Source organism: Loxodonta africana, chromosome 4, assembly GCF_030014295.1.
Source record: "Loxodonta africana isolate mLoxAfr1 chromosome 4, mLoxAfr1.hap2, whole genome shotgun sequence".
NCBI lineage: Eukaryota > Metazoa > Chordata > Mammalia > Proboscidea > Elephantidae > Loxodonta > Loxodonta africana.
In genome coordinates this window covers 188,942,759-188,959,455 of record NC_087345.1, presented here as the reverse complement: position 1 = coordinate 188,959,455, position 16,697 = coordinate 188,942,759, and the positions used below count along the sequence as shown (strand labels likewise).

Below are 16,697 nucleotides of genomic sequence, written 5' to 3'. Positions count from 1 at the left end.
TTTTTTCTAATGTTAGTTAAATGTATCAAAATTTACTGAATTAAAAGTGAGAAACTTAAAAAAATATGTATTAATTACTTTAAAAAAGCAATAATGCATTTTTATGTCAACAAATATTTTTATGAAAAATAACTATATTTTCCAAAAACAATTATTGAAAAAAATGGTATGGTTTTAAACATTCGCAAATCTCTTTAATACCTGGATGAAAAGACATATTCTCCTATCTGCTTCTGCATTTAATCTACTGCAATATCACAGGAAATGCAGCTTCTAGAAAACACCACTCTGTCCTTGTGAGAGAATGAGACTAAAAAAGGCAGTAACAGCTTAGTATTATGATGAAAACAATTTTGACCTCACAAAACCCCCTGAAGGTGTTGGGAACCTCCCTGGCCTCCCCAGAGCATACTTTAAGAACTGCTGCGCTGTAGAGGTGCTGATAATTGTTATTCTTTTTGTCACTGTAGACTTACAGGTCTCCATGCCTTCATCATCGTCATCTACAGCAGGTTTGTCATAAGATTTGTCGATTGCAGCTCTGAAGCTCTCATTGCACCCCCTGCCTCGGATAATCCGGGGTCGGGGACGGTGGAAAGGAATATCCCCATTCAAAGTCACCTCAGCAACTGCTGTCTGCAGACTTTCCAACGAGCTCGACTTCTTCAGACCCAGTGAAGGTCCTACATCTCTGCTCGGAGAACCTTGGAAGTTTACAAACACATGAAGTTGATTAGAATGAGTGGCAAAAATTACATACTTGAATATCTGTGACTTATGGAAAACTTCAACGACATAATGACCATAAACACATTACTCACGCAATGATGAGTTCTGGAATGTGGATGGAAAAGTCGATCTTAATAAATAAAGCAATGGCAACTAATGTTTGTCTTTCTCAAATATATATTAGATGTGGTTTGTTTCTCTATTTTCAATTAGGAAAAACTTCATTTTAAAAGTTACTCTAAAACAGTTTTTAAGAATATAGTAAATTATTTACCTTTAAACAAAATAAAACCTTTACATTTAAAAATGCCCTTTCCATGGGACTTAGTAAGTGAAAATAAGTCATCAGTCTCCATTTTTCGCTCAACAAATGAATGCTTTTTCTAATCATTTTGCTCCAAGTAATGCAAATAAAAGAACCAGAATAACCTAGAAGCTCATTTGAAAAGCAGAGACAAAGAGAAAGCTGAGGTAAGCAAAGAAGAGTGAACTTTTTAACTTAATTGAGAACATTTTCTGGCAGGTTAAAATTATTTACAGCAGAAGTTAAATATTCATATCAATGAGCTTCATCAAGTCTCCTCTTCATTAGAGTGAAGACTCACAACCCTCAATAAGGAACAAGAGCACAAGGAACAACCTGTCACTAACATAATCACGGCAACATGGTGCTAGGTAGAAAACTAATTCTGAAAAAAAATTCATATTCTGTGGAAAGAGCAATAGAGGACTTAAGAGAAACAAACCACAGAAGTACTGTCTCTAAGAAACAGGTGGAGGGGGGAGGCTAAAGAACTGGGTATGAGCACTTATATCTCCAGGCCTCGCAACAATAGATGTTCGAAAAACAGGAGATGGACAGAAGGAAGAACACTTAGCCAAGTGTCCACTGAGATGAGTTTAGTAGTATGGCAGGTGAGGGTTCAGGGAATTAAAATGTTGGCTCTATTCTTGAGGTTTTAGGGCAGAAAAACCTGAGATAATACCAATAGCATCAAGCTTCGGAAGACAATCAAAACTTTACCCAGGAGAGACAGCTTCATCCGTCATTGCTGGCCTAGCACCCAAAGGTAGGCTAATTAAGCCTCTGAATGACTGAAATACCAGCTTTGCACTACTCCCTGGACAATCCAAGTTACAGAACTAGTTCTTCACTTAGATTACTAAACCAAAACCAAAGCCAAACCCATGGCCTTTGAGTTGATTCTGACTCACAGCGACCCTGTAGGACAGAGTAGAATCGCTAAAAGACAAGTGAAAAAAGGCGGGAAGGCGGGAGAAACCGAACAGTTTCTCTCTTCAAGGGGTCATCAGCCCACATGTTGATCAATAGTTAAGGAGTAGCCTTGTCATGTTATTACCTAGAAGACAAATAGTTCATGGCTTAGCTAAAAGGCAAAAACAAGAATCATCTTTTCCTGATTCATTCACTGCACGTAATTAATCTAATTTTCAACAATGTGGTAGCAGTTTTAAGTTAGGATAAATTTGTTAAAAATGTAATATAGGCAAAGACATGATATAAATGAAGAACCAATGGCCCATAAATTATTGTGTTTGGGAGAAAACAAATGATTTATTTAGCTTTCTCTACACGGGTTTGTACATATTTGATTATTTTATGACAAAATTTCACAGGAAATATTTCTTTCAAGGATGATCAATCTTACTTTTTCTCTTGATTGCATTTACAATTTTTGACAAGTCAGTTTTCTAAGTACTCATAAAAGTCATGTGACAGGAAGGAAAATGAATTTCATTCTAAAGAACTAAACAAAAAGTAAGAAGTTAAGAAATCAAAATGATGGGAAAAGATCATTCCTGCACAGAAATATCTACATTTTTATTTCCTAGAACTAGCATTGGGAAGATCAATTTCTGAATAAATTATGGCTACCAATTTTTATGACTTCACAGCACAATTAAGTTCAATAAACATTTATTAGGCAAATATTGTATGCCTGCTTGGGCTTATGAAGGATACATGTCTGTACCTATATGTATCTATATATTCACCATACAAATACATATATATGTATTTGTATGTGAATATAGACAAATACATAGCTATAGATATATTCCATCTCATGATACAAGTAAGGATTATCATGAAAACCTAATGTACAGTTTGTTTTTCCATAGGAAACACTTGTTGAGATTTGACTTTGTGGACTCACAGCATTAAAAAAATTTAATAGTGAATTTCAGAAATGTCATGAGTATTTATTAAAATCGAGTGTCCCTCAGCATAAAAAAGCTGGAAAGAAAAAACATGGGGAAAGTATCACTAAATAAACCATGGATATTTTGAAAGCGTAATTCAGAGCTTATGTATCAAATCTTTTCTCTAAAATTTGCAGCACTGTGGCATAACACTTTAGAAAAAATACTGAGAATCACTGATGGTAAGTGTTGGGTAAATGAACTACTCTCTCTACAATATGTATGGTTGAAAAAATTCATAAAATTATACAATTTTTTTTTTTGCATCTATAACAAAAAAAAAACCCCAACCTGCTGCTGTTGAGTGGGTTCCAACTCACAGCAATGCTGTAGGACAGAGTAGACCTGCTCCATAGGATCTCCGAGGAGCAGCTGGTGGATTCCAGTTGCCAGTCTTTTGGTTAGCAGCTGAGCTCTTAACTACTGAGCCACCGGGACTCTGAACCTGTAATGGGTGAGGAAAGCATGGCCCTCGGGCCAAATCTGGAACATTGTCTTCGATCACAGCTATGTCCACTTGTTTACATCTTGTCTATGGCTGCTTTTATGCTGCAACAGCAGAGTTAAATAGCTGCAATAGAGACCATGTGGTCCACAAAGTCTAAAATATTTACTATCTCGCCCTTAAGGAAAAGAGCTTGTGGACCTTTGATTTATAACATGAATATCGTACACTTAAGTACTGTAATCTTCAAGGAAACTTCAACAAAGGTTTTGTTAAGTGGTACATTACTATCTCCTAACGATGGCTTAGGAGCCCTGATGGCACAGCAGTCGAGTGCTCGGCTGCTAACCGAAGGGTCGGTGTTTCAAATCCACCAGTCTCTCAGAGGGGAGGAAGATGTGGCGTCAGCTTCCATAAAGATTACAGCTTTGGAAACCCTTTGGGACAGTTCTACTCTGTCCTATAGGTCACTATGAGTCAGAATCAACTCAACAGCGATGTTTTGGGCTTAATGAAGACTACTGAAATCTCTGACATTATAAAGTTACCGTTTACTAGTGATGAAAATTAAAAATGTCTTTATAAAGTATGAACAAAGATTATTCAGTTTAATTATATAAAAATATCATTTATTTTAATTTTAAAACAATATTTTAAAGTTTTTAGTTTATATAAATATTTTAGGTCTTTAGAATATTTTTTCAATGATTAAACTGTTAGAAACTCAATTCTCTTCTCGTTCTTGCTCTCTCTCGCCCTTTTCAGAAAGCAAATTTACCTACCAAACTACCATACAAGATCCTTAAATCCAGGAATAAAGGAAGAAATCATACTATTTTTCCTAGGTCTATTTTTCTATACTTCCGTAATAATACCCCGCTCCCTGGAGGAAAAAAAGAAAAAGAAAAGGAAAGGGAAAGGGGGTCTTTTGCAAGGGGCAAAGGGAAATGGATTTCAATTTTCATTATGAAAGGCTTATGGCGAGACAGATGCTCTATGCTAAAAGGCCACCACGACTCTACCAAAAACCTTTGGACTAAACTGCAGAATCACGGTAATCTTGACAATTGAAGCGAAATGAAGAAAGAAAAAGGACTGAAAATCTGTTTACTACCACGGGGTGGGGAGACCTGGTTTAGATACTTCGTTCACAAAAATTTAAAACCAATAGACCAAAAGTGAGTTGGGATTCCATGTAATGATAATTGTGCCCCACATTTTTGCAATTTAATTCACTAAGAGAGATGGCACAGTGTGCAAAAAATGCTTTTTATCTAAGACCTAACATCTTAAAGCATTATTAAAATGAGATAATAAAATTTACCTTCTCGCTATGAAAGCTATCTAATGTTTGCGGTTAAAATCTGGATATCATTACTATTTTTAAAATCACAGTAAATTGTTCTTTTCCTTTCAGCAGTGGCAGGTTGCTTAAATTAAACGTGCTCCTTAGTTTACCCAGGTAGCATAGCACATAGTCATGTCCCTTAACCTAAGCAGCTCCAATGGGCTTTCGAGAACATCGGTTTAGACAGGGGTTAGTTCTTAAAAAGTACTCAATACCATAAACTCCAAAAATGAATTACTTTTGTACATACATGCACTATCCAATAAGGTTTTTGCTGTAGCCCTGCCTCAGAAGTTCCGTGAATTTTATGTTTGAAAAGAGAAATAACTCTTCAGTGAGGGCTGAGACTACAGTTAATTGCCTTGCAATACAGTTAATCTCTGATTTATTGGATGTATTTTTTATGATCTATCATTTACTCTACAGACTATGATAACTTGGTCCATGTCTACAATAATCTTTACATATGTATACAGGACACAAATTTTCAAGCAGGCTAAAACTAATCACGACTGCAGGTGAAAAAGGTGAATGGAAGCTAATTTAGTACTAAGTGGTGTAACTACATCATTCTGGATCTAGAATAATTAAAACAGTATTCCAAACTGGTAATAATAAAGCAGAAATGCTCTACCGTGCAAAGCACATTAATGACATAAAAAGTTCCCTCTGATTATTTTCAGACAGTCATATGAAAAAACAAAAAGCAAACTAGTTCAATATAATCCACTGTTTCCACAGTATGATTCAGGCAGCAGTTTAGACCCAGAAATAGAAGCCCTAAGTAGTAAGAAAAAACCTTTAAAACAAGTTCGCAAAATTAAGATAAGGCACAATATGCACTAGATAGCCAAATTCAATTTTTGGGTCTAAATACGAGTTAAGATTTTCCAAGTTAATGATAACAATGCTGGTCATTGTCCTTCGGCGAATTTTTTTTTTTTTTTTTTGTCTATCTTCATCATTATCTTTCAAATCAAAATTGCTACTTTGAAAATCATTTCTTGAATGTTAACCTAAAAACCAAATAGATGATTTAAAAACTTAATATCCTACAATAAGAGAACATGATTTCAGGATTGTGATATTTTGAAAAATGTTATAAAACATTCCTATATAAATATAATTAAGCAAGTTAAATCTAGGTGGTTTAGCAGTTCTGAAGCATGAAATTACGTCTCCATTTAGTATGTGCTACAATGATAATACATTTCTTCTAACAGAACATCTTCCTTTTTATGCAATTTGATTTCCCACAATGAAAACAACCATGTAAGACTGGAGTATTTATGTTTACATGCAATATGATTGGCAGCTCTATAATTGTGATAAGCTCCTTGGACCACGGTTTCTATGGCAACAGTCTAACTGTCCATTCTTACCTGCTTTCTGGTCATCCACTGTATTGACTTTAGTCTCGTCAGCTACTGTTAAAAGGTAAATGTATAATGGTTAGCCCAGTTAGTTCCCACAGCCCAACATGCTTCAACCATTCCCAGATTTTTTCAGTTAGGTGACAATCCTTAGGTAACACTTCATGCAAACAATATGAAACATCAAGCCAATATTCACAACCAAAAGAAAAAACACAAAAAGCAGTGTCTCCATGCAGTATGCCATCGCACAGGCATGTGGGTTATTTATATGTTAGCGTATCATAATTAGCCAAGGCGATTCATCACCAAAGTTTTCTTTTATGCACATGATAAATTAATGCTTTTAGTCTTGAAGTACAGCCACCAGAGAACAGCACAAATAAGTTACAGCTGATTAACAAAGGTTTTCGAAATCATTCAAGAAGTTTATAGATGTAATTAATGACTTTTTTCCCCTTTTGGAGGGTGCGGATTTAAAGAGAGACACTACCTGATTGGTGTTTGATTGAACAACTATGGTTATTTTCCTCCTCGGATTTGCTTCCAAATACTTTCTACAATAAGCATTCTCTCAAATCATTACTTCGATTAAATGCCTTAATTATCAACACATAAGAGTTTCTAATAAATAAACCTTAAAGAATAGCAACGAAAGGAAGATGTTATGAAGTAACCAAGTTCCAGACATGGATTGAGATAATGGTTTCTCTCCAAAGCATTCTCCTCTAGTTCAAAAAAGTCTTATAACCAACCAAACACTATTTCAAGAAGGCTGGTTTTAAACAGCCAAAGTGTTAAAGCTTACTTCACTTTTTATAAATATGTATGAATATAGCATGATATGCATATGTGTTTGTTTCCTTTTCTCATGAGAAAACATACATATAAACATACTCCATATTATGTAAACATGCCACTTATGAGTAGTATAGTTATCTCGAACTCAAAGAAAAACTAATTTTTGCCAAATTGCCACATTTCATATTTATTCTCTCTATTTCTCAAAGTAAACAGACACGTGTTTGAGACCATCAATTTTATCTTGAAAGCATCTAAACCTTATTTAGATAAAGATTCATGGAGATTGTACTCACTACCTAAATCCATGCTTTTTGATTTTCGCGTTTTAACGAAATCCAATTGAGTGGCATCTGAAAATTGCTTTGTGCGTTTTTCTGACATACTCTGGCGTCCAAATCCTTCTCGCTGAAAAGCGAGCACTGGATCGACATCGGGGCTCAAAGAGCTGTTGTGAAGAGAAAGATAAACATGAAAGATATTTATTAAAAACAGAAGACAAACTATTTAGGAAAGTTTACATATATGTCAACGTGCCTATAAATATACTCCTTACATAAACTAGATAACACAAATAGTCCATTAAAAACAAATACACAAAAAAACAACCGTTGCTGTATAGGAGGTGGTAGAAAGACAAAGTCCATTTATAGTTATTCTTTCACCCTGTGAATTTTCTCCTCCACTACTTCTCTCTCCCAGCTTCTATTTAACAACACATTCTTGTTTTTAAGTGATTATCAAAAATGAGACTGATATTTCTGGATGCTGAAAGCATTGAATATTTGAGGAAAGTTGTCATATATTATATAAATATGAGTAGCAAACAAGTAACTATATGAATCTCAACTGAACAGAAATTTTAGAGAGGATGCCCTTTAGCCCTTTTACATATCTCTTATATTTCAGGGAAAAAAAAAAAGAAGAAGAAGAAGAAAATACTTGTATGGCATGTAGTTTCAAGAAATTATAGATTATCTGTAATTCTTAATCAAGAAGAAGAAACCAATTTAGCAAACCTATATAAGAACCTATTCTGATTAAGGCTGTGCTGAGTACCAAGGTTACAATAATCAATAAGAAAAGATCCTTGTTCTCTATAAGTTCATAAGAAAAAACACCAGAACAAAAACATGAAGCAGATGCTGTAAGATGCACAAATGAGAGAATAAATACTATTTTAGGGAGACAGGAAAAGCATGACTATGGTCAGGTAGCATTTGGTTTAGATGACTCCGACACGACGGCTTAAGCAAAGATGATAAATAAGCCTATGGTAGATAACTTGTAACAAGAGAAATCTTTTTTATTATTGTACTTTAGATAAAGGTTTACAGAACAAACTAGTTTCTCATTAAACAGTACACATATTGTTTTACAACATTGGTTAAAAACCCCAGGCCATGTCAACACTCTCCCTTCTCGACCGTGGGTTCCCTATTACCAGCTCTTCTGTCCCCTTCTGCCTTCTCATCCTTGCCCCTGGGCTGGTGTGGCCCTTTAGTTGGTAACAAGAGGATTCTTGATTTGTTTCACCAGTGACAATTGCTGGAGATGACAGTGACTCACTCTTATTTTGTTTACTCCTATTTGTAAACACCTGTAAACAGGTGTTCTGAGTACAGTCCATACTATGGAAGTGTTTCCTCTCTGTGCTAGGCACATTGAATAAATAAATACACTAGCCTTCCTTCGTCAGGGCCAAGCCACCTTATCTGTCTGCCAGGTAGGAGGTGGCTACACAGCTAATGGCTGAGAATGAGGAGGTGCCACTCCCACGGTGTCAGCTGGGTTTATGACAGCCTCCTTTACGTTTCTAAAGGAAAAAGCTTCTCCAACCCTTTATGGTCTTAGGAAAATTATCACACACACTGGAAAAAGACAGTCATCTGGCTTGGGTAAACATCAGAAATTTAGCTGCAATTTACTGTGCATGGAATGATAGTAGGCTCTCAAAGAAGAGCTAATCCAAAAGTTGTGAGTATTAGAACGCCACGGAAAATGCTCTGCCACTGAGCTAAGATCTTAACAATTTTGAGCCCACATTTCCTAATAAAGACAATAGTTGCCTGATGCATCTTACAAGACTAATAAGAGAATTCAATGGTGAAAACCCTTTGTAAATTGTAAGCACTACACAAAATAAGTTATTATTACCCAACAAAGACTATCTTAAATGATCAAACTAGTATAAATTATGGTAATAGAAATCTAACCAGTCGCTGTCGAGTCGATGCTGACTCATGTCAGAGTAGAAATGTGCTCCATAGGGTTTTCAATGGCTGATTTTTTTAAGAAGTGTGCCAGGCCTTTCTTCCCAAACACCTCTAGGTAGGCTCCAACCGCCAACTTTTCAGTTAGCACTCAAGCACATTAACTGTTTGCACCAACCAGACTCCCATGGAAATCTAGCGTCCTTAAAAGTCACACAAAGAAAATGGATGGTGTTTCTCAATTTTTTTCTAGCAAGTACAAAGTAAGGTCATGAGGCTGAGACATGGTAAGTGCCTGGGACTCAATATTTAAGGAGGCACTCACTCTCAAGGTTGTACAAGTGCAGGGTCAGCACCTAAAAATGGGTGCCTCCTTAGAATTTTGCACCCTAGGCACCTTGCTTGCCTCACCCTAGTCCTGACTCAGGTACAGAGTAAAGAGAAGGTGTATCCTACAGGCATTGGGTTGTAATTTCCAAAGTACGTAACACCAGTTCAAGAAACATGGTTCTCCAGGTGAAACTTAAAACTCATCTGATGAGATCTATGATCCAGTTTTGCAGCAGGAAAGTCAAGATAATATACTTCTAATAAAAGCAATTCTTTTATTTATGGAAAGTGTATAAAATCTAGGCCCACTCATCGATCTCTCCAACCATCCTGCACGTGCTAATAAGCTCTCATTTGTATCCTGCAGAATACTTTAAAACCCGAACTCCAGTAATGGCATCAAACTTGTGGACAGGGTGAACTTGAAATACATTTTTAATAGGAAATTAATGGTAAAAGATTTTTCGAAGAAACACAAAATGTTGATGCCAATGTTATCTGACAGCTACACACTGGCAGATTTTTAAACTAATTTTATTATCCTCTGAAAGTATGTTTTTATACTAAGACCAGAATTAGCTATTTTGCCTCCCACCCCCCTTAAAAACATTACTGTTAATGCTTCCTAAATCAATTAATGAATAGGAAAAAGATATATCCTATTAGTTAAAAATGAAAAGTTTAGCCATTTGCCTTATTTTGCCTCCCATGATTGTGTACTGAACTGTAAACACACACCATTTAAAATGTCAAATGTGTTTGTGAGTTAATAAAAGTCTTAAAATAACTAAATATTCTTAAACTATGAGAAAATTAGTTCTTCCCTATCAATATGCCCGTTAAACTAATTTCTAACACAATATACGATATACGAGTTAGGCTGACAGCTGATTCTTTAAAGAAAGTAACCATATCCTGACCCCCAATGTTATTAAAATTCCAGTTATTAATCCTATCTTATTGCCCTTTTGTTTTCATAACATTTTCATCAAGGATTAGAGAGATATTGTCAGGCCAGCAAAGCTCACATTTTCTGCTGTGATTCAAAACAGCTGCCATTCTTGTTTGGCTAACCCTTCATTCATATTCTTTGCTTCGCTCCACGGTCCCCACAGCAAAATCATACAAGTCCACTCCGTTTTAGGGATCCCCTTAGGGAAATTAATGCAGCTATCTATCCCGGCTAGTTACGTATTTATATACACCAATAGAGCCCTTTGGAAGGCCCCAACCCGATCTGTTCCTATTAGCACCTTCACAATTTCTCATTATGGTAGAGATTCAAAAGCTTTTGTCCCTAAGATGAATACTGCAAATATCTAATCCTTACTTTCCGTTGTTGCTTTCACTTTCAGAAAGAGATATAAATGGCAGCAGGAAATGTAACAGCATCTGCAGATTTCAAATGGCTTTTTCCTTCATATTATAGCTCTCTCCTCCACATTTAATCAAAAAAAAAAAAAAAAACTCCTTCAAAGATAAGCTATTATCATGCGGGCTTGAGAGCAGCTCTATTTTTAAAGCCTATGTTTTTCAACAAAAGAAATAAAAAAGAAAAGAAAAGCTAGAGATGGAGTTTCCAAGGGCCCAACTAACAGGTGAGATTAGTCTAAGAGAACATTTGCATAATTAACAAATAAACAGAACTCTTTTTGCTCATTAGTGCCAGGGAGCCTGGAAGTGGGGCTGGAGGAGTGGTTTACTGTGTTAAGACCATCGCTAAAATGCTAACATAAATAAATGGCAGTCCTCTGGACACCTTCTATCTCACACAGAATGTTGACACAAGCCTAGGGAAGGGGAGAAAGTAGAAACGGCTAAGTAGTAAGGGAACAAAGCCATAACATTTAAATAGAATTTTGCTGATATGTTCATAAAAGACCCCAGAGAAAGGGCAATGAGAAAATTCTGGCATAATGCTTCACGTGGTTTGCGTTAATTACCAGGATAGCCTTACAAGGGCATCCCTGAGAGGGACCTTTCCTTTTGCTTATTGAAGTCTGTAATTACCAGGCATGCAGATTAAGGCAAAAGTCCACATTCACGTGCCACACCGGCTCGATAATATCAAAGGCTTTCTTCTATTTTGAAAGATACGGGGGAAAAAATAGCATGAGATTGCCCCAAAAGTCACTCTGTTAGAAGCAAGTGAAAAGCATTTTAAAGAGTATAGTTCGAATACCCTAAAAGGGAAACTTCCAGTGCCTCCTCTCACTCCTAGAGCCCGTCAAAGGATTAGATTTGCCACGCTCATCTCACTTTCTCAGTCAACTTAGGGATTTGATTAGAATTTGTTGATTTAATAGCCATCATATTAACACAGATTTAAAATAATTAATAACCTATAGCAAATTAATAACTTATAGGAGCCGTGGTGGTGAAGTGGTTAAGAGCTAGGCTGCTAAACAAAATGTTGGCAGTTCGACTCCACCAGCCACTCCTTGCAAACCCTATGGGGCAGCTCTGCTCTGACCTATAAGGTCGCTATGAGTTGGAATTGACTCAACAGCAATAGGTTTGGTTTTTGGTCTGGTTTATAGCAAAACTTACAAACAAATGAGTAGGGTTTTTGGCTTAGTGATATTTTTGTTGTTTTGACTAACTTACACTAACTACAGCACTAGAAAGACTGTAATGATTGTGCAAGTTTAAGGAGGGTGGGAACCTTTTATTAAAAGTGTCCTAATTAACAGTATGAAAACAGAGCACTGCTTAAAAAAAATTTTAAAAAAACACACACACACATACAAATTGATGAACTGAGCTCTGCACTAAACCATTTAAACATAAAATTAAATGTGATTGCGATTAATTCACGTTTTCAAACCCTGGACTGTGATCTTACCATTCTGCAGAGTCACTGATTGCGGCTGTGGCCCACGCACCGGGGTCTGTCATTGTGAATCCCACATCATCACGGGAGCTAGAAGACGAGTGGTCAGAGAGATGTGGAGGAAGGACTGGCAACCTGTCATCTTCTATAATGACAGTGTCATCTTGGGGCATATTCACTGTGGGGGACAGCTGGTATTTACCTGTCCGGTGAAAAGAGAGAGAAATTATAGGCATCGATATAAATGTTACATGCATTAAGACTTTGCTACATTTGAGAGTCTAAAATCCCACACATCAGCTCAACCTGAAGAACGAAACAGAGTTTAGCACACTTACTTTTCATAAATGATTGTCAAATGGAGACCTGGGGTCTACAGCTCTCTCTGACGCTACAGCTGTGTAGCTTTGGGCACACTGTGCAATTTCTCTGGTTTTAAATTCCCTTAGTTTCCTAAGGCCAGAGATAATCTCCAAACTGCCTTCTAATGTGAAAACGCTATATAGATTCTAAATTGTAAGAGTCCTTAGAAACATTTTACCAGGAAACAGAGTAGAAAGCACTACAAACTTACATCAATCATTTGTGTATTTATTCATTCAGCACCCACCACCTAGCAGGTACTCTAAGTAAGGCATATCCCTGCCCTTACAGAGCTCACAGCCTACTGAAGGAGAAGGATACCAACAGAGCATGGAGTGGGAGCAGTAGTACTGCGGCATTCACTAATGTTGGCAGCTGGAGTAGAACAGCACTGGAAATCTTAATAAGAGTTAACGTCTGAGTTGGATTTTGAATAATGAACGTTGTTTTTTTCTGCTAGAAAAAATGACATTTATTTCTTTCAGAATTGGCAACAATGTCATGCTGGTGAAATGCATGCTGGTGAAAAGCCCATGGTGTATTCAGGTAACAATTCTCAGGTGAATATGCCCAGCCTAAAGGCCCATGGAGGAGAACAGCAGGTGTGGTCTTGAAGGAGAAAGACTGGGATCTGACCACAGAGAGGTTTTCAGGTCATTACAGAGCAGCCTGTACATGTTTATTTATTCACTTAAGATACATTCTTCTGGGTAAGGAAAAACCCATAACTGTCTATATGGGTCAGTTGCTTGCAGGAAAATCTCAGATTCATGGATCAGCATTTCACAACCTTTCTCAGGACGAATTTATGTTTCAAGGCCCTGAAGACTTCAGGATAAATCTGGAGTTCAAATGATGCCACCTTCTTTCTAAAAATGACCTACTGTTCTTCTGGCTTCCTCCTCAAATCTTCTGCAATGCTTCTCTGAGCAAGAACACACTGACAAAGCCTTAGTCAATGTGGATAACAAGTGAGAGACCATATGCACAGAAACCATTCATTACCGGATGACACAGGCCCCAGCCCGGCACTCCCAGCAAAGCAAGTGGACACACACAATTCCCTATCCATGTCACAGGATGATGGAAAAAACTATGATTTTATGTCCAATTTCCTAATCTGTTAGGTCAGCTATTCAGAGTTCCTACACAAATCAAAGGCTAATCTTGCATCAGCCTTGTGGCTGCCATTTGCCAAGATACTGCCACCATTACAATCAGGGCATACTTTGCCTTTATTATAAATTTTTTCAAAATAGTACAACAGCCATGTATAAGAAGTTTATTAACATGTGAACACCAGTCTTAGATTCTAATTTTAAAAATAACATCCATAAGAATATATAAATGATAATTTTTAACACTTACATTAGCAATTTGGGAATGCATCAATAGGTTTGAAGGATTTTTCAAAGTATATATTTTTCCAGACATGGGAGCATAATAAGCGAAAAATTATTCAAGGTGTTGTATATCTTTTCAGAACAACCCACAAAGTAAATTTGCCAGGAATTTCAAATGCATTCATTATTTAGTGTCAAAAAACCAGAACCAAACCTGTTGCCATCAAGTCCATCCCAACTCTTAGCAACCCTATGAGACAGAGCAGAACTGCTCCATAGGGTTTCCAAGGAGCGCCTGGTAGATTTGAACTGCCGACCTTTTGGTTAACAGCCAAACTCCTAACTACTATGCCACCAGGGTACTTTGTAATTAGATATTTTATGGTCACTAAAACCTACGAACAGTATTTTACCAACGAAAACTTCACTCTGATTTCAAATGCACCCATTTTGACAAACTGTGAAAAGTGGCAACTTTTGATGCACATCCAGTATTTAAATGTAAATCAAGTTTAATATTTAATCATTTCCCTTTCCTAAATTCTAACTGACCATTTATTCCTATTCTAGTTTTAGGATGTTAGGATATTAGTCCAAGAACCTGTTCAACAAAGTATCACATTCATAAGAAAGGTAGGCCGTTCTAGCAGAATTAGCAAAAAAAAAAAAAGTTTCCTTTCAAGACACACTTTTTTTTTCCCAAAAAGAGTACAGTACTTCAAAACCAGAATTACCCGTGATGACAGCTCAGCACCGATTAAGCATGCATCCCAGAACTAAAAGCCACGTTCTCATCTATGCACAACTTATTGGAAGGAAATATTAACATGTAACTATTAACGCACCCATTTTCAAACACAAAAACTAAGTGTTAACTCGTGTTTACACAATATATTCTGAGATACAACCTATTAAGCAATATGGAATACTAAATGGTTCTTTATATAATAATCCTTTTTTTATAATATGGTTGTATCCAAGTGAACCAAAATCTTAAACAGAAATAAATGGCAAGATATCAAATAGTAAAACAACAATTCAGCCTTTTTTCTCTCATCCATGTTTCTGGAGCCAAATATTTCACGAGGTTCAGGAATTACTATTTTCTATCAATTTTCCATTTGTTTTTATGCTTGGCAGGAACATAATTTTGAGATCTGGCTCCAGGAATATACTGGAGTAATGGAGGACTAAACAACTTAACTACATACTCTACTGACCTCCACCCTGGGCAACACCATAATTCCTTGGTTATTTTGCTAGTACCTGGAACATCATAAATGTAAAACCTCCTAAGAAAGACTTGAGAAGCCTTCCATCTGTTTTCTTGATGGATAAACTTTGCTCTTTCCACACCTATTTAGCCAACACCTACAAACTGAGACATATACCAGCCAATATCTTATAGAGAAGTGAAACAATGAGATACAGAACAATTGCTTACTAAACATTTATTCATTGATAAGTTTACATAGGATGCAACACCACACATGACACCAGAAACAAATGAATGACTTAAATTTTGCCAGTGATTTGACTCACACACACACACAAAAAATCATGTTTTGTTTTTCTCTACTGAATTTCTAACAAAATGGATATTCTGAACACAATTATTTTTTAAACTCACCACAAATGTATAAAGACAGCAATGACTTAAGATTAAATTCTAAAATGGATACAACAGATTTTGCCTCTTTTTTTAAACAGAAAAATTCTTCGGGTAAAAAAAGTTAAGGTCCCATGTGTCCAAATGTCAACGTGTGGTAGACTTTATGAAGCGCACGTGTGGGCTACGTGAGCTATGCTTATCATGGTTTCAGTTGTCGTCATCATCATCTCATCATTTGTTAAGACAGCCCAACAACTTGGAAAATATTTTTAAGGCTTTTAAAAGGAAGAAATCTTAGAGAGGTTCATTATGGATTACTTTTTGGTGAACATCCAGGACTGTTCTTATAAAACCCTTGATAGTGGAAAGTCATCTAAGACAAATAAGAGCTGGAGAAATCTTGCCTTTGGTCACAACTCTGGCTGACACCACTAAAAACTAAGGAGAGCGAGCATGTTCCAGTAATATGAGACTAACTCAGAAAATATACGTCTTACTTTCAGTTCAGAAGCACAAAATCTTTTCAGCTTCAATCAACTAACTTAATTTCTCTGGCCCATAATTCCTCAGAACAAAAGATAGGTAGATTGGAGTACAGGATTTCTAAGGTTGCCTTCAAGGATTAACTTCTTTGTTTTTTAGATTATTGTGGTTTCCAGGATGGAATATCTTTTAGAGACTGTCTAATGCACTTTGCTTAAAAATGTGGGTAATTACAAATTTATGTTAATAAAGAATGGACATCATTAACTATTACCGATTGATATAAAACCCATTGCCGTTGAGCCGATTCTGGCTCACAGAAACCCTATAGGACAGAGTAGAACTGCCCCATAAGGTTTCCAAGGAGCGGATGGTGGATTTGAACTGCCAACCTCTTGGATAGCAGCTGAATGCTTAACCACTACACCTCCAGGGCTCCTTAAACATTCCCTACAGAGGGTTTTTTTTACAAATATGAAATAGCCTAAAACAAATACAATTTTTTAAAAAATCACAGGATTTGGGGTCTCAGTTCCTTTATTTCTTAAATGGGGAAGTTTGGCTGATAAAATATGACATCCTTTTAATCATAATGTCTCTT

General features: G+C 36.4%; 1 protein-coding gene across 20 annotated transcripts in view; it reads right to left on the bottom strand.

Annotated features, from left to right (window-relative positions):
- The window catches only part of PARD3 (par-3 family cell polarity regulator), an 823,651-nt gene that overhangs the window by 280,933 nt on the left and 526,021 nt on the right, over positions 1-16,697 (bottom strand). For 11 of the 20 annotated variants that reach the window (XM_064285100.1, XM_023539777.2, XM_064285099.1 and 8 more), the window contains 4 exons: positions 12,308-12,497; positions 7,216-7,367; positions 6,128-6,172; positions 477-704 (listed from right to left, as the gene is read on the bottom strand). In XM_064285100.1, the coding sequence (XP_064141170.1) occupies positions 477-704; positions 6,128-6,172; positions 7,216-7,367; positions 12,308-12,497 (615 nt within the window). The remainder of the gene's footprint in view (positions 1-476; positions 705-6,127; positions 6,173-7,215; positions 7,368-12,307; positions 12,498-16,697) is intronic. The other 9 variants (XM_010600273.3, XM_003420709.4, XM_003420710.4 and 6 more) reach the window with 3 other exon arrangements.